This window comes from Salvelinus alpinus, chromosome 1 (assembly GCF_045679555.1).
Source record: "Salvelinus alpinus chromosome 1, SLU_Salpinus.1, whole genome shotgun sequence".
NCBI lineage: Eukaryota > Metazoa > Chordata > Actinopteri > Salmoniformes > Salmonidae > Salvelinus > Salvelinus alpinus.
The window spans coordinates 96,171,452-96,189,961 of record NC_092086.1 but is presented as its reverse complement, the minus strand read 5'-3'; the positions used below and the strand labels follow the sequence as shown (position 1 = coordinate 96,189,961).

Below are 18,510 nucleotides of genomic sequence, written 5' to 3'. Positions count from 1 at the left end.
GCACATTTTGCCCAAAAAAAAGGGACATGGGAAAAACTGAAATTGCACCCCATCCCACTTTGGCCCTAAACCAGTGGTATTCATGACCGGAAGTGTCATTCTAAAGCATATGTCTGAATTTGATTAGAGCTTTGATCAGCTTGTAAAATCAAGTCTGATACTACTTGAGCCTGATGAGCCATACAATAAATATATTTATTTTATAATCCCTACATTAAAGGCATTTTATGAGCCCAAGCCCAAAAAGCCCAAAGGATTGTGCCATTATCTATTATTTATTTTTACCAATACATAGCCTATGATAGGCTACCGCACATTACACAAGACAGAAAAACATAAATGCCCATAGATGTAGCTATGCTCTCTTGGGTAAGTAAATGAAACAATCTCCAGTAAACAAATCTCTTTGAGTGTGGATTGAATAGAGTACCACAGTATGAGTCATAATACTGTAATGACCTGACAAGATCATAAATGAACAATTGTCCAGACAGAGGCTTGAGTTTGCGAATTGACGGTTTATTAAACCAACTTTACACAGGCTACTGTTTGGGCCGTAGCACACGCCAAATAAATGACAGATAACCCACAAGCCAATCGTGACCTTCTCTTGTGAAGCCCAGACGAAAAAGAGGGAGAACAAAGGCTAAACCTGGTCTTAACTTCCAATGCTCCATCCCCCTGCCCAACCCCCCTCCACGCCACTCCGCCAACCGCCAGGATGCCCGGCATCAGAACATTCCAGGCATTCCCGTGATTGGCAGATAGCAGGTTGATTGGCATGTCGGACCCCGCGAACACTGGGTACTGGTCAGTACAACACAACCCTCTACTACCCTACCACATAACACACTGACTGTCTGTGCGGGTCGCTACAATACCCATAAAACCGAAGTTTCCAATCGTTTTTCCACCATTAATATTTCCCCAAATGGGATTTTTAGCAACAATATTCAACTGATATGAAAAAACTATACAGCTCAAATAAATAAAACATCATGTTTACAATAAAAAAATAGGTTGACCCCCGAAAGCCAGATGGAGATGTGTAAATTAGACACGCATTTAGTCCATATATTACTAGCATATGCTGCAGCAAATGTAGGGACCACAATGGAAATTAGTCCCTGACTTTATTGTGCAATCCCAGTCACTTTTACAATTATTTGTTTATACTGTATATGTATTTTTTTTACTGACAAATAAATCAATCCAAACTGTCCAGCTGCAATTTGATAAACAGAAAGAGACCAAAAAGTTTAATGACATTCAGAGATTGTCAAGCCAAACCTTTGATACTTGGTAAGCCTAAGGTAGGGAGGGATGTGTTTTCTGTTTGTCGAGACGGTATATTTATTGTTGTGTTGAAAATGAAAACCGTGATATTGAAGACCAGAAGTCGGTATGTTTTGTTTATTGGTTGTGTGGTGCATTGGCACATAAACCTGTTGGTGGAAAATTTGTTGCATATATTTTATATTATAAAAAATATGGCATCAAAATGTTGAAAATCTGATTCCCCCTAGCTGATCATTGTCTGCAACCGGCTTTGATCTTGAAGTAACGAAACAGGCAGGGAGAGTGAGCTCTTCTGTGGTTGTCAGCAAATCCTCAACCTTCTGGCCCGTAGCCCTGCATGACACCAACTGTGCCACAAAAACATGCAGAAGTGGCAAAGTTGATATCCACGTTTATAAACACAAGGTCGCTACAGTTATTGTTATTTTAGTTAATTCTATGAGGGGGGGTGTTCCATTTACTTTACAGTACAAGGGGAGGGTCATGCATTTATGACACCTGGAGTTGAACCAGGTGAAAGCTATGATCTGATATTGATTTCACTTGTTAAATCCACTTCAATCAGTGTAGATGAATGGGAGGAGACAGGTTAAAGAAGGATTTTTAAGCCTTGACAAGTGAGACATGGATTGTGTATGTGTGCTATTCTGAGGGTGAATGGACAAGACAAAAGATTTAAGTGCCTTTATACAGGGTATTGTAGTAGGTGCCGGGCGCACTGGTTTGAGTGTCTCAAGAACTGCAACACTGCTGGGTTTTTCACTCTCAACAGTTTCCTGTATGTATCAAAAATGGTCCACCACCCAAAGGACATCCAGCCAACTTGACACAACTGTGGGAAGCATTGAGGTGAACATGGGCCAGCATCCATGTGGAATGCTTTTGACACCTTGTAGTCCATGCCCCGACGAATTGAGGCTGTTCTGAGAGCAAAAGGGGGTGCAACTCAATATTAAGTAGCTGTTCCTAATGTTTTGTACACTCAGTGTAAGGTCATTGTAGTAGACCTACTTCCCTAAGTAAAAGCAGATTTTGCAAACATGCACATCCAAACATGTTATGCATGAAGTAACTTGTCGCACATATCAAAGATGATCTATATACTGAGGCTTCACCTCTTCCTCTCTGCACATATTCAGTCGTCATGAAGGAGAGTAAGGCAGATTTGATCTTGGTCACCATATCCAACATTGGCTAGTCCGTTGTTCACTTTGATGTAATCCTGCAAACAATATACAAACACAAATAACTGCATGGAAAGGTAACATTTTGCATGCCTAGATTGCCTCTTAAATACGTTTTTACCACAGAGAACGATAGGAGATGCAACGGGAACGGTAACTGAAAACGCCACACTCACTGCATCATCCTCCAGGATGTTCTCCAGGACACTGACTATGTCGTTGAAGGAGGGCCTTTGGGTGTAGGGCTCCAGCCAGCAGTCCCTCATCATCTGCAGTCTAGAAGGAAAGGGGATCCATATAAACTCAGCAAAAAAAGAAATGTCCTCTCACTGTCAACTGTGTTTATTTTCAGCAAACTTAACATGTGTAAATATTTGTATGAACATAACAAGATTCAACAACTGAGACATAAACTGAACAAGTTCCACAGACATGTGACTAACAGAAATGGGATAATGTGTCCCTGAACAAAGGGGGGGTCAAAATCAAAAGTAACAGTCAGTATCTGGTGTGGCCACCAGCTGCATTAAGTGCTACAGTGCATCTCCTTCTCATGGACTGCACCAGATTTGCCAGTTCTTGCTGTGAGATGTTACCCCACTCTTCCACCAAGGCACCTGCAAGTTCCTGGACATTTCTGGGGGGAATGGCCCTAGCCCTCACCCTCCGATCCAACAGGTCCCAGACATGCTCAATGGAATTGAGATCCGGACTCTTCGCTGGCCATGGCAGAATACTGTCATTCCTGTCTTGCAGGAAATCACGCACAGAACGAGCAGTATGGCTGGTGGCATTGTCATGCTAGACAATGCATGTCAGGATGAGCCTGCAGGAAGGGTACAACATGAGGGAGGAGGATGTGTTCCCTGTAACGCACAGTGTTGAGATTGCCTGCAATGATAACAAGTTCAGTCCGATGATGCTGTGACACACCGCCCCAGACTATGACGGACCCTCCGCCTCCAAATCGATCCCGCTCCAGAGTACAGGCCTCGGTGTAACGCTCATTCCTTTGACAATAAACGCAAATCCGACCACCCCTGGTGAGACAAAACTGCGACTCGTCAGTGAAGAGCACTTTTTGACAGTCCTGTCTAGTCCAGCGATGGTGGGTTTTTGCCCATAGGTAACGTTGTTGCTGGTGATGTCTGGTGAGGACCTGCCTTACAACAGGCCTACAAGCCCTCAGTCCAGCCTCTCTCAGCCTATTGTGGACAGTCTGAGCACTGATGGAGGGATTGTGCGGTCCTGGTGTAACTCAGGCAGTTGTTGTTGCCATCCTGTACCTGTCCCGCAGGTGTGATGTTCGGATGTACCGATCCTGTGCAGGTGCTGTTACACGTGGTCTGCCACTGCGAGGACGATCAGCTGTCCGTCCTGTCTCCCTGTAGCGCTGTCTTAGGTGTCTCACAGTACTGGCCACATCTGCAGTCCTCATGCCTCCTTGCAGCATGCATAAGGCACGTTCACGCAGTTGAGCAGGGACCCTGGGTATCTTTCTTTTGGTGTTTTTCAGAGTCAGTAGAAAGGCCTCTTTAGTGTCCTAAGTTTTCATAACTGTGACCTTAATTGCCTACCGTCTGTAAGCTGTTAGTGTCTTAATAACGACCGTTCCACAGGTGCATGTTCATTAATTGTTTATGGTTCATTGAACAAGCATGGGAAATAGTGTTTAAACCCTTTACAATGAAGATCTGTGAAGTTATTTGGATTTTTATGAATTATCTTTGAAAGACAGGGTCCTAAAAAAGGGATGTTTCTTCTTTTGCTGAGTTTACTAGCGCACCAGTATCATGCAAATACACATGAGCAGTCAGATATGCCTGGAAATATTCCATGTAAAAAAAGTATCTGAAGGGGGGGGATCATTACTCACATCTCTGGCCTACATGTCTCTGGTTCTGAATTCTTGTGTCCAGAGCAGATGTAGCGCACCACCAACTCTGAAGTCTCCAGGTTGGGATATGGTAAGGTCCCTAAGATTAAGACGAATCATTACAGCACTGTTAAAAAATACATGGCAAATAGAAATCCAGTATGGATGGTGTTAAGAGCTAGATGGGAGGGGTTGAATGGAGCTGAAGGGTGGGACTAATAACAACAAGATAACAAATGTAAAATATACTGTGTCTGTTAAATTGATATATTTTCAAAACTTTTGTGAAACAGCAAAGTTAAAAATCTACAATGTAGAGAATAGTAAAAATAAAGAAAAACCCTTGAATGAGTAGGTGTGTCCAAACTTTTGACTGGTGCTGTATACATTTACAAAAAAATATATATTGGGGATTGGAAATGATGCAGACAATTACATTGATGGAAGCTACAATCTATCTTTAATATTAAATCTGATCTACCCCCTAAAAAATAAAAATAAATTATTAATACGTTAGTGAATACATTTTTCTCAGTTAATCTCAGGTGCTCTTTCCATTTTACCAAATGTTTGCATCTCCCACAGCACAATGCCAAATGCCCAGACATCCCCTTTGAAGCTGTAGTAGTTGTTTCTGAAGTACTCTGGGGGATACCAACGCAGGGGCACATTTTGCTGCGAACAGAACCAAAAAGAACAGCCAAGTTAAATTATGCTCTGGTCACAACGTTTCAGTGACTCCAAGACAGTCCTCCTCACCATGTGGTCTCCTTTGTGGCTGCTGCGACGGCTCCTCATAAGAGTCAGGTCTTGGGCCAGTCCAAACTCTGCCAGCTTCACCTCTCTGGGGAAATGGTTCACCATGATGTTCCTCAGGGCTAGGTCACAGTGCACCACCTGGAGTATGAACAATTATGCAACAGAGATGATGGGGACTGTAGTCAAATATGTATGTGTGGTGACCACAGACAAAAGCTACATATATTACATTGTTGATGGATTTTTGGAAGGATTCTAATGTACCATTTTAGAGCGCAGGTGTCTCATTGCATGGGCAATGTGATATGCTGCTGTGGTGAAGTGCTTTTGCAGTTCACTGTCCCTGCTCAGTTGATGTTGATTCACTTGCAGGAAACTGCGCAGGGTCCCACTGCTCACCGACTCCAGGATCAGCATGTAAGGAGCTGGAGTAAAGGAAAATTAAACACACACAACACCACCTTACTGTATAACTTTTTGCCATGGTCCAAATTTCAGAAACAAAGAATGCTTAATAAACGAGTATGTGACTCTTACCCTGTGTGATGTTCCAGTCTAGCAGCTGCAGCACATTCTTGTGGGTACCCAGCTTCCTCATGATGTTCACCTCTCTGGCTACCCTCCTGTGGGTAACCCCTAGAGAGGACAAACCACGCTTATCAACTGTTTTGGTAGGTATAAGCTCCTGGGTGCATTTCAAACAGTAAACCTCTGATGGTGAGGGCTGTGATTGGTACATGTATTATTGTGCATTGTCTTTTTGGTATTGACTAACAACGTTAAATAAACTCAGCAAAAAAAAGAAATGTCCTCTCACTGTCAAATGCGTTTATTTTCAGCAAACTTAACATGTGTAAATATTTGTATGAACATAACAATATTCAACAACTGAGACATAAACTGAACAAGTTCCAAAGACAAGTGACTAACAGAAATGGAATAATGTGTCCATGAACAAAGGGGGGGGGGGGGTCAAAATCCAAAATAACAGTCAGTATCTGGTGTGGCCACCAGCTGCATTAGGTACTGCAGCGCATCTTCTCCTCATGGACTGCAACAGATTTGCCAGTTCTTGCTGTGAGATGTTACCCTACTCTTACAACAAGACATTCCTATCTAGCAGGAAATCACGCACAGAACAAGCAGTATGGCTGGTGGCATTGTCATGCTGGAGGGTCATGACAAGATGAGCCTGCAGGAAGGGTACCACATTAGGGAGGAGGATGTCTTCCCTATAACGCACAGCGTTGAGATTGCCTGCAATGACAGCAAGCTCAGTCCGATGATGCTGTGACACAGCGTCCCAGACCATGACGGACCCTCCACCTCCAAATCGATCCCGCTCCAGAGTACAGGCCTCGGTGTAACGCTCATTCCTTCGACGATAAACGCGAATCCGACAATCACCCCTGGTGAGACAAAACTGTGACTCATCGGTGAAGAGCACTTTTTGCCAGTCCTGTCTGGTCCAGTGACGGTGGGTTTGTGCCCATAGGCAACGTTGTTGCCGGTGATGTCTGGTGAGGTGTTGTTACACGTGGTCTGCCACTGCGAGGACAATCAGCTGTCCGTCCTGTCTCCCTGTAGCGCTGTCTTAGGCGTCTCACAGTATGGACACTGCAATTTATTGCCCTGGCCACATGCGCAGTCCTCATGCCTCCTTGCAGCATGCCTAAGGCACCTTGACACAGGTGAGCAGGGACCCTGGGCATCTTTCTTTTGGTGTTTTTCAGAGTCAGTAGAAAGGCCTCTTTAGTGTCCTAAGTTTTCATAACTGTGCCCTTAATTGACTACTGTCTCCAAGCTGTTAGTGTCTTAATGACCGTTCCACAGGTGCATGTTCATTAATTGTTTATGATTCATTGAACAAGCATGGGAAATGCTGTTTAAAACCCTTTTGGATTTTTATGAATTATCTTTGAAAGACAGGGTCCTGAAAAAGGGACGTTTCTTTTTTGCTGAGTTTAGTAGTAAGCTTGGTGGATTTGTCCTTACCCTCTTTGGTCATCTTGCAGGTGACAATGGAGTGGCCCTTGCAGGTGCCACGTGTCATCTTAGCCTTGTAGTACACCCCTTCCCTCCCTGCTTTGATTAGTTGCTGTATGCCCAGCCCTGATGTGTTGAATGAGGAACCCTGGGAAATGAAGTCCCCGCTGTTACAACATTCTACAGCTTGATTTAAATATGAGAATGTTTTTTTACCCTGTAGCTTTTTCTTCAAACTGAGTTTACCGTTTGCTGTGGTCTCCAGAGAGACCTAGAAGCTGACTTGGTTGTCTGCCTGAGCAGGGGAGTGGGCGAGCTGGTGTTCTGATACTCCTGTCCCAGAGTGACAGAGACAAGCTCTAGTGGGCTTCTAGTCTCACGCACTAGACACTTCCTCAAGGTTAGGGGACTTATAGCTGGGGGGTTGGATGGAGGAGCTCTGCCCAATAGACCCTCAACACCCTGCAGCTCTCGAATGGTGTGAATCAAAGTGCGATACCTGGAAAGGGTATGAAGAAAGTTAGTGTTATACTGTATATTACTGCATCCAGTATGGAATTAACACATCCACTGCTGATACTGTATTAAGGAAAGGTACACGTTTGATATGTTAACAAGTAGTTGAGCTATAAACTTACTTCATTGTCCACAGAATGGCCAGTAAAAGGACAATGGTAACAGTAAACCCAGAAATACCGATTAAAATGTAGAACATCCCATTAAATTTGACACCATCTGAGAAAAGACATGTTCACCGTTACATCAAAGCATGAGAAACCGTCATCAGTAAACTTCTCACATGACATATGATTACATGACTCACCTACTACAGGATCTGTTGAGAATGTATTATCAAGATTATTTGAAGGTCTTGTTACGTTGCTGATGAGGGAGGTTTTTGTGTGATTGTTGCTTGCATTCACATATGACATTGTTCTGTTGAGTGCACACATTGCCTTCATCTGAGGAATCAAGGAATCTGAGGAATCAAGCAAAAATATGAAATGATGAGGAAGGAGTTGTTCTAAAGTCCCCATCCACATCGATGGGACCACAGTGGAGAAGGTGGAAAGCTTCAAGTTCATCAGTGTACACATCACTGACAATCTGAAATGGTCTACCCACACAAACAGTGTGTACCTCAGGAGGCTGAAGAAATTTGGCTTGGCCCCTAAGAACCTCAAACTTTTACAGATGCACAATTGAGAGCATCCTGTCGGGCTGTATCACCGCCTGATACGGCACCAGCAACTGCAGGGCTCTCCAGAGGGTGGTGCAGTCTGCCCAACACATCACCGGGGACACACTGCCTGCCCTCCAGGACACCTACAGCACACAATGTCACAGAAAGGCCAAAAAGATCATCAAGGACATCAACCACCTAAGCCACGGCCTGTTCACCCCGCTATCATCCAGAAAGCGAGGTCAGTACAGGTGCATCAAAGCTGGGTCCAAGAGACTGAAAAACAGCTTCTGTCTCAAGGCCATCAGACTGTTAAATAGCCATCACTAGCCAGCTACCACCCGGTTACTCAACCCTGCACCTTAGAGGCTGCTGCCCTATATACATTGTCATGACGTGGCCCTTTCTGGGTATAGATCGGGGCTTCCCCCTCTCTGTCTCTCCTACACCCAGGTTCTGTAATCTCAGGTCGTAAATTCCTGGCGGAGACTCTATTCCCCTTTTCATGTAGAGAGACCACAGAGTGAACAAAGGATTTCACATGGCCGAACCCCTAAATCCACAAAATGGGAAAATGAAACACAATGTCCACTTGTGAGAAGGTGGGAATGGTCCGTGGACACTTAAGGGACGGGTATGACGAGCGTGTTTCATTTGGTGACCTCAGAGAAGACAGGAAACATAGATAACTACAGTTGAAGTCGGAAGTTTACATACACCTTAGCCAAATACATTTAAACTCAGTTTTTCACAATTCCTGACATTTAATCCGAGTAAAAATTCCCTGTTTTAGGTCAGTTAGGATCATCACTTTATTTTAAGAATGAGAAATGTCAGAAAAATAGTAGAGAGAAAGATTTATTTCAGCTTTTAGTTCTTTCATCACATTCCCAGTGGGTCAGAAGTTTACATACACTCAATTAGTATTTGGTAGCATTGCCTTTAAATTGTTTCACTTGGGTCAAACATTTCGGGTAGCCTTCCACGAGCTTCCCACAATAAGTTGGGTGAATTTTGGCCCATTCCTCCTGACAGAGCAGATGTAACTGAGTCAGGTTTGTAGGCCTCCTTGCTCGCACACGCTTTTTCAGTTCTGCCCACAAATGTTCTATAAGATTGAAGTCAGGGCTTTGTGATGGCCACTCCAATACCTTGACTTTGTTGTCCTTAAGCCATTTTGCAACAACTTTGGAAGTATGCTTGGGGTCATTGTCCATTTGGAAGACCCATTTGCGACCAAGCTTTAACTTCCTGACTGATGTCTTGAGATGTTGCTTCAATAAATCCACATAATTTTCCTCCTCATGATGCCATCTATTTTGTGAAGCGCACCAGTCCCTCCTGCAGCAAAGCACCCCCACAACATGATGCTGCCTCCCCCGTGCTTCACGGTTGGGATGGTGTTCTTCGGCTTGCAAGCCTCCCCCTTTTCCTCCAAACATAACGATGGTCATTATGGCCAAACAGTTCTATTTTTGTTTCATCAGACCAGAGGACATTTCTCCAAAAATTACGGTCTTTGTCCCCATGTGCAGTTGCAAACCATAGTCTGGCTTTTTTATGGCGGTTTTGGAGCAGTGGCTTCTCCTTAATGAGCGGCCTTTCAGGTTATGTCAATATAGGACTCGTTTTACTGTGGATATGGATACTTTTGTACCTGTTTCCTCCAGCATCTTCACAGGGTCCTTTGCTGTTGTTCTGAGATTGATTTGCACTTTTCGCAGCAAAGTACGTTGATCTCTAGGAGACAGATCTCGTCTCCTTACTGGGCGGTGTGATGGCTGAGTGGTCCCATGGTGTTTATACTTGCGTACTATTGTTTGTACAGATGAACGTGGTACTGTCAGGCGTTTGGAAATTGCTCTCAAGGATGAACCAGACTTGTGGAGGTCTACAATTTTCTTCTGAGGTTTTGGCTGATTTCTTTTGATTTTCCCATGATGTCAAGCAAAGAGGCACTGAGTTTGAACGTAGGCCTTGAAATACATCCACAGGTACACCTCCAATTGACTCAAATGATGTCATGGCTTTAGAAGCTTCTGATAGGCTAATTGACATCATTTATCAGAAGCTTCTAAAGCCATGACATCATTTTCTGGAATTTTTCAAGCTGTTTAAAGGCAAAGTCAACTTAGTGTATGTAAACTTCTGACCCACTGGAATTGTGATACAATGAATTATAAGTGAGATAATCTGTCTGTAAACAATTGTTGGAAAAATGACTTGTGTCATGCACAAAGTGGATGTCCTAACCGACATGCCAAAACTATAGTTTGTTAACAAGAAATTTGTGGAGTGGTTGAAAAACGAGTTTTAATGACTCCAACCTAAGTGTATGTAAACTTCCATCCTCAACTGTATATCTCTGATTGTACACATTTCTCAATCATGGTGTTTTCATCTAATTCTTGTATAAAATGAATGAGTTGAAGATGAAACTATTTGTGAAATGATGTAATGTGATGTTAAGCCTTTAATGTGAGAGAATTGTATTCCCTTTAAAGTTTAACTAAGTCATTGGCCTGCCCCTGTGAGCACAGACATGATCAGGCATCATAGAACTGCCTTTTCTACTGTTACGAATAAACCCCCCCTGAGGAAATCCTCTGAACACACGTACCTCTGTGTAAACTGAGGTGGCACAGGTTTGAGTACCAAGACTAAGCAAACCCACAGCGTGAGCTGTGATTGCGAATAGTTATTGAATTCCTAACCATATCACGTGGAGCATTGGCTATACGGCTGGAAATGGTTAAACTCTGAGACTATCGATCCCTACAGAATAAGAGCAAATCTTAGATACTAATTACTAGTCTGTAGCTAGAAATTATGTAAACCTGGGATGCGAAGAGATCACGACGACACATGGGTGTAAATATATATTGATCGCTATTATTCCCGAATGAGTGAGCGTTCATGTGCAAAGGATTAGCATTTCAATTAATATAATTATCAACTGTGTGTAGTGATCCCTTTTGTCTTTCCCGCTCTTTCTGTCCACACACTTCCCTTTGTCCACCAAGCCGTCATATTGGCTTAGCCCACTGGGGAACCTTCCCTATCCTTGTTAGCAACCTATCTACTGTTTGTTTGTTTATGCATTTCTCTGATTATTTAGTTAGTAAATAAATAAATTATTAAGCCAATTGGTGTATGAATGATTCATAGTAAAGGCTGGGTTCGTGCAGATAACCAACAATTTACGGCGTTTGGAATGAGACTGACGTGAGGTAAAGAATAATTCATTAATAGAAGACTAATTGATCAGATATTAAAATATCTGAAGAGTTATATTCGGGAAAATTATAACTTGGTAATCTGAAGATTTTCCTTGGTGTCCCGACTTCCTAGTTAATTACATTTACATGATTAGTTTAATCACGTAATAATAATTAGAGAATTGATTTGATAAAATAACAGTCTTCACTTTTAATGATGCCAAAGACACGACAACATAGTCATGGAATCACTGGCCACTTTAATACTGGAACACTAGTCACTTTAATAATGTTTACATACTGCTTTACTCATCTTATATGTATATACTGTATTCTATTTTATTTTAGTCATTGCCACTCCGACATTGCTCGTCCTAACATTTATATATTTCTTAATTCCATTGTTTTACTTTTAGATTTGTGTATTGTGAATTGTTAGATACTACTGCACTGTTGAAACTAGGAACACAAGCATTTCGCTACACCTGCAATAATATCTTCTAAATATGTGTATGTGACCAATAAAATGTTATTTGAAGTAGGCATTGAGCTATAATTACTTTTGAATTAGTTATATTGAGCTGATATAGAGAGGAGATCTCACCCATAGAGCCCATGCAGGTAGATATTCAAACACCTTCTATCCAAATTCATGTGAAATCTTTTCTATTGTGATCACTGTGTGGACCACCTACATATGTTCTTCACCTCACTTCCTGTTGTCCCTCACTCACAGGAAAGAGGAGCGCAGTCTTCAGAAACACTGTCTCGCTGCAACAATTTAACTTTCAAGTCATCCTACATTCATGCACTAGTATGAGCTTTTGGGTGACAAATAAAAGCGGCTGTTGATTAACACTTTGACGGGCCACTTATCGTTTTAAATTTAACATTAAGCGTTAAAGCTGGAAATTTGGCCATGTGTAAAAAAATTAATTGTTCCATTTAGTCATCTCTCTGTGGTTATCAAGTGTGTGTCAGAGGGCTATGAGGTGGGAGGCATTTCCCTGCAGTGCTCTGATGTTTACATTCACCAACAGTTACAGATGTCTAAGGGGGATGGGTGTCTATTTTGTGGTTTCCTTTGAGGAAATACTTCTACAACAGTTCTTTGAGCTTTGCTTGTCAAATATATGTGGTCCTAAGGTTTATTAACAGTCCATTCTGAGAATATTGTCTAGCTTAGGCTAGTTATGACATTGTTATTAAGTCATGACCATTAGACATTTACATTACATTTTTCATGTTAACCATCCCAATTTTTTTTAACCTTTATTTAACTAGGCAAGTTAGTTAACAAATTCTTATTTTCAATGACGGCCTTGGAACAGTGGGTTAACTGCCTTGTTCAGGGGCAGAACAACAGATTTACCCTGTCAGCTTGGGGATTCGATCTTGCAACCTTTCGGTTACTAGTCCAATGCTCTAACCACTAAGCTACCTGCCGCCGAATAAGTCTGTACAAGAAAAAGGGAGACAGGTTGTATAGTTCATTGGCTGCTTTAATAGTCACAGAAATTAATTCACTCCATATACAATGCAGATCTTCACAGTTCATATTCCAATACATCCTTTTTCCAAAAGTATTTATGTACATTTCAGTTTTTCCTCAAGGGTTATTGCAAAATAAAATTTGAATTTAAACATTTTACAAAAGTACATGAAATAAATTAAAAAACTAAAACTAAATAGACATAAAAAATAAATAAATCATTCAGTAGTATTCACTGCATCAAGCTTTTCAGGGGGACAATACTAAAAATGACCACGGCAATAGCTGGCTAATGTTAAAATGTAAGAAAATATAATTGTCATCAGGATGTGTATCGTTCTACCATCATAGGCCAGGTAGAGTTGGTAGGTTTCTGTCCAGCTGTTATAATCAGTAATTGATTCACCAAATAAAGCATATACCTCAACAAGACTTTTAAGAAATGAGAGCTGTGTATTGTAATGGATATACTATAGCTCACAGCCTAAAGAGTTAGATTTTTTTCTCCATCTGATTAGATTCAATTCAACTCCTATGTTTCACATAGTGTATGTCAATATAGTTATAGTAAATACATCTTTCAAAGCTCAGAGGGAAAAGCTACCTATTCACTTGTTGCATAACGGTAAGGTACAACTGCTCAAACGTCCCACTCTGCCTAAATCAAATACCTCATACCCATGGCATTCAAAAAGATGCAACATTCACAACTTCTGCCCTTCGAAGTTGTGATCTCATGACTAGCATTAGGGCTCCCGAGTGGCGCAGCGGTCTAAGGCACTGCATCTCAGTGCTAGAGGCGTCACTACAAACACCCTGGTTTGAACCCAGGCTGTACAACAACCGGCCGTGATTGGGAGTCCCATAGGGCGGCGCACAATTGGTCCAGCGTCGTCTGGGTTTGGCCAGTGTAGACGGTCATTGTAAATAAGAATTTGATCAAAACTGACTTGCCTAGTTAAAAAAAACATTAAGATAATATACAGTTGAAATCGGATGTTTACATACACTTAGGTTGGAGTCATTAAAACTCGTTTTTCATCCACTCCACAAATTTCTTGTTAACAAACTATAGTTTTGGCGAGCCGGTTAGGACATCTACTTTGTGCATGACACAAGTCATTTTTCCAACAATTGTTTACAGACAGATTGTTTCACTTATAATTCACTGTATCACAATTCCAGTGGGTCCGAAATGTACATACACTACGTTGACTGTGCCTTTAAACAGCTTGGAAAATTCCAGAAAATGTCATGGCTTTATAAGCTTGATAGGCTAATTGACGTCATTTGAGTCAATTGGAGGTGTACCTGTGGATGTATTTCAAGGCCTACCTTCAAACTCAGTGCCTCTTTGCTTGACATCATGGGAAAATCAAAAGAAATCAGCCAAAACCTCAGAAAAAATTGTAGACCTCCACAAGTCTGGTTCATCCTTGGGAGCAATTTCCAAACGCCTGACAGTACCACGTTCATCTGTACAAACAATAGTACGCAAGTATAAACACCATGGGACCACGCAGCCATCATACCGCCCAGGAAGGAGACGAGTTCTGTCTCCTTGAGATGAACGTACTTTGGTGCGAAAAGTGCAAATCAATCCCAGAACAGTAAAGGACCTTGTGAAGATGCTGGAGGAAACGGGTACAAACGTATCTATATCCACAGTAAAACGAGTCCTATATCGACATAACCTGAAAGGTCGCTCAGCAAGGAAGAAGCCACTAATCCAAAGCCACCAGTAAAAATATCATACTTTTTGGAGAAATGTCCTATGGTCTGATGAAACAAAAATTGAACTGTTTGGCCATAATGACCATCGTTATATTGGGAGTAAAAAGGGGGACGCTTGCAAGCCGAAGAACACCATCCCAACCGTGAAGCACGGGGGTGGCAGCATCATGTTGTGGGGGTGCTTTGCTGCAGGAGGGCATAATGCACTTCAAAATATAGATGGCATCATGAGGGAGGAAAATTATGTAGATATTTTCAAACAACATCTCAAGACATCAGTCAGGAAGTTAAAGCTTGGTCGCAAATGGGTCTTCCAAATGGACAATGAACCCAAGCATACTTCCAAAGTTGTGGCAAAATGGCTTAAGGACAACAAAGTAAAGTTATTGGAGTGGCCATCACAAAGCCCTGACCTCAATCCTATAGAAAATTTGTGGGCAGAACTGAAAAAGCTTGTGCGAGCAAGGACTGAGTTTAAATGTGTTTGGCTAAGGTGTATGTAAACTTCCAACTTCAACTGTATACACTACCATTCAAAAGTTTAGGGTCACTTAGAAATGTCATTGTTTCTGAAGGAAAATCACATGTTTTGTCCATTAAAATAACATCAAATTGATAAGATATACAGTGTAGACATTGTTAATGTTGTCAATGACTTGTAGCTGGAAACGGCAGATTTTTTATGGAATTTCTACATAGGCCCATTATCAGCAACCATCACACCTGTGTTGCAATGGCACGTTGTGTTAGCTAATCCAAGTTTATCATTTTAAAAGGCTAATTGATCATTAGAAAACCCTTTTGCAAAGATGTTAGCACAGCTGAAAACTGTTGTTCTGATTAAAGAAGCTCAACTAGTTTAAAGAAGGCCAGTTTTATTGCATCAGCATTTGTGGGTTCGATTACAGGCTCAAAATGTCCAGAAACAAAACTTATTTCTGAAACTCGTCAGTCTATTCTTGTTCTGAGAAATGAAGACTATTCCAGATCTCGTACAACGCTGTGTACTACTCCCTTCACAGAACAGCGCAAACTGGCTCTAACCAGAATAGAAAGAGTGGGAGGCCCCGGTGCACAACTGAGAAAGAGGACAAGTACATTAGTGTGTCTAGTTTGCGAAAGACGCCTCACAAGTCCTCAACTGGCAGCTTCATTAAATAGTACCCGCAAAACACCAGTCTCAACGTCAACAGTGATGAGGCGACTCCGGGATGCTGGCCTTCTAGGCAGAGTTGCAAAGAAAAAGCCATATCTCAGACTGGCCAATAAAAATAAAATATTAAGATGGCCAAAAGAACAGACAGTGGACAGAGGAACTCTGTCTAGAAGGCCAGCATGCCAGAGTCGCCTCTTCACTGTTGACGTTGCTGATAATAGGCCTCTGTACGCCTATGTAGATATTACATAAAAATCTGCCGTTTCCAGCTACAATAGTCATTTTCAACATTAACAATGTCTACACTGTCTATCTTATCAATCTTATGTTACTTTAATGGACAAAAAGTGCTTTTCTTTCAAAAACAGACATTTCTAAGTGACCCCAAAATTTGAACGGTAGTGTATATAAAGAATTGTGTTAAATTGGGCACAATGATAAAGTATGATACTGGTGGCACTACTGTAATGACACGACTGTTGATGTGATAACATCACAATGTTGTGATGGAACAGACTGATATGTTGTTGGAATGGACCTGCACACAAATGGTACAAAGCAGATGCTACAGGAAGATTCTCTCAGATACTCTCACCTGAGGCTTTGTTCTTAAAAGACCTGACACGATAAACAAACAAAAGGTACATTGCAATGCAAATACATAAATGTAGTTCAGAAACACTGACTATAATCCAGGCCTATCGGTCTGGAGTCTAAATCATTTACATTTGAGGAGGACAACAAAAAAGGGAATTTTAGAATTGTGACATTGCATTTGACTACTGTCCAAAGCAGGGTATGATGAGGTAGTGAACACTTGCTTCTACTGCAATAATTTTTTGTATTATTCAATGAGGGGATGAAACTGCAGAGCGTACCAATCAAAACGTGTCAAAACATTAATGGCATATTGCAACTGGCATTGGTTTACAAAAAAAAACATACACTCCCACATTTGTCACATCTGGCCTAGGACCAACACCATGGGCCAAAGCATTGTCACTCCCCGACAAGGTGTTTGTGCCAAAACAAACCAATACACAGCCCTCCGTTTTGTTTGACAGAAATAACTTGAGTACCATTACTTGAAAAAAAAAAGGTCCATCCACTATGAAGGTGTAAAAACGGTTGGTTGTCCACTTCTAACCACCAGGGATGATTTCTAAGCTTCAGCTCATCTCAACCTGAGAGATTTCAGAGTCAAATAGTAACGTGGTTTTGTAGCACAAGCATGTTGATGAACCGGCAGCACATTGACACATATCGACAGACAGTCCATTACTGAAGAACACAGTACTTCTTATAGTCAGACTCAAAGTCCTCGTCCATGCAAGTTGTGTCGGCCATCTTTTTACCATCAGTTTTGGGCATGAACAGAGAATAATCCACTTCCTGCTGCTCATAGAACAGGATATAGGCAGAGTCTGCATCAATCTCCTCTGACCGCAACTCCTGAACACAGAAAACACAGTTTGAGGTTTGTTTATACTTGTGAACTTTAAATAACTGAGTTACAGATGACAATGGACACTGCATCACATAGCAGAGATATAAGTTCTGTTTTTGGCATACAGCTTACCTTACAGCTACTGTCGTTGTAACAGTACCACTTTTCATTTGGGTTTTTGGCGTATGTCACATAGTGGCCTCCGCCTAGGATCCCTGAATGGCACTGCAAACCCAAAAGTGATTGGGGGTTAGAGGATATTTCAGATGGTAGATAGACAGTCACTTTACTATGAGGCTTCAGGCTAAAACAGTACAATTCTTACAGATTAAAAAAACGGTTAATTTGACCCGCTTAATACTTACTGAAATTGCATACAAGTTGTACATGGCATCCAGGTAGATTTTGTCTCTTTGGCCCTGGGAGGCCTCCAGATCCATGCTGTCCTCGGGGTAGCCATTGCTGTTTAGCTCAGACACAGACATTGTGTTGTCACATTCTCTGGCCGTGTCCTCACCAGAGGTGGAGTCACTGAGGCCTTCTCCCATGCTCCCCTTCCTCATCCTGCTGGCCTCAAGCTCCATGGGGCTCTCCCTGCCACTGTCCAGGCTCTCCTTACTGAGGGACAGTTGGTACCTGCTTCCCGTGGGAAACACCAGCCCACGGCCCTGCCTCCTGCCCTCACTCTGAGGGCTGCAGTTGGGGCAGACGTCTCTGCTGAGGGGGGTGCTGGCCATCCTCCCTGAGCACAGAGAGTCTGCAAACAGACACATATTCATAGAAGAACACCAGCCTCCTTTAAATAATAAGTGGGATATGACAGGTACATCTGAAACCCGTCAAGATTCTATACAAACCTTTCCCATTGTTGAGAGTCAGGGCAGGGTTACAGACAGTGTCTCCACCCCCAGACTTTTGCACTCCTCCCTCTGTGTCGTGTAGCTCCTCCCCCAGCTTATCCCTCCAGCTCTCTTGGCTTTGGTCTGCATCTCTTGGGGTCAGGAAAGCACTGGGGTCAAACGTCTCCCTGGGAAACCTAACAATCTTCTGGGATTTGATCCACCGCCCATTCATAAACTGGAACCGTTTTAAATGAATTATCTGCAATTCAAATGGACAGAATAAAGGGGTTTTAGAGTGGGTGGTGTCATGTGCAATCTTGCACTTCAGACATAG

General features: G+C 42.2%; 2 protein-coding genes across 4 annotated transcripts in view; both read right to left on the bottom strand.

Annotated features, from left to right (window-relative positions):
- Positions 1-498: 498 nt before the first annotated feature.
- LOC139535448 (fibroblast growth factor receptor homolog 1-like) lies at positions 499-12,279 on the bottom strand. 2 transcript variants are annotated; one of them, XM_071334866.1, is made up of 13 exons: positions 12,110-12,279; positions 7,928-8,083; positions 7,743-7,839; positions 7,351-7,603; positions 7,114-7,252; positions 5,656-5,754; positions 5,383-5,543; positions 5,119-5,256; positions 4,923-5,034; positions 4,360-4,459; positions 2,660-2,759; positions 2,415-2,521; positions 499-1,646 (listed from the first exon to the last, which is right to left on the bottom strand). In XM_071334866.1, exons 1-12 carry the CDS (start codon positions 12,120-12,122, stop codon positions 2,435-2,437), a joined length of 1,455 nt encoding a protein of 484 aa, XP_071190967.1. In that variant the 5' UTR covers positions 12,123-12,279; the 3' UTR covers positions 499-1,646; positions 2,415-2,434. The 2 variants fall into 2 exon arrangements, with proteins under 2 accessions (XP_071190967.1, XP_071190959.1); XM_071334858.1 differs by having other exon boundaries at positions 499-2,521; positions 12,110-12,278.
- Positions 12,280-12,986: 707 nt separating this feature from the next.
- Positions 12,987-18,510, bottom strand: part of LOC139535861 (ubiquitin carboxyl-terminal hydrolase 32-like) — a 34,278-nt gene continuing 28,754 nt past the window's right edge. For both annotated transcript variants that reach the window (XM_071335726.1, XM_071335733.1), the window contains 4 exons: positions 18,192-18,435; positions 17,700-18,091; positions 17,467-17,559; positions 12,987-17,339 (listed from right to left, as the gene is read on the bottom strand). In XM_071335726.1, the coding sequence (XP_071191827.1) occupies positions 17,166-17,339; positions 17,467-17,559; positions 17,700-18,091; positions 18,192-18,435 (903 nt within the window). In that variant the 3' untranslated portion in view covers positions 12,987-17,165. The remainder of the gene's footprint in view (positions 17,340-17,466; positions 17,560-17,699; positions 18,092-18,191; positions 18,436-18,510) is intronic.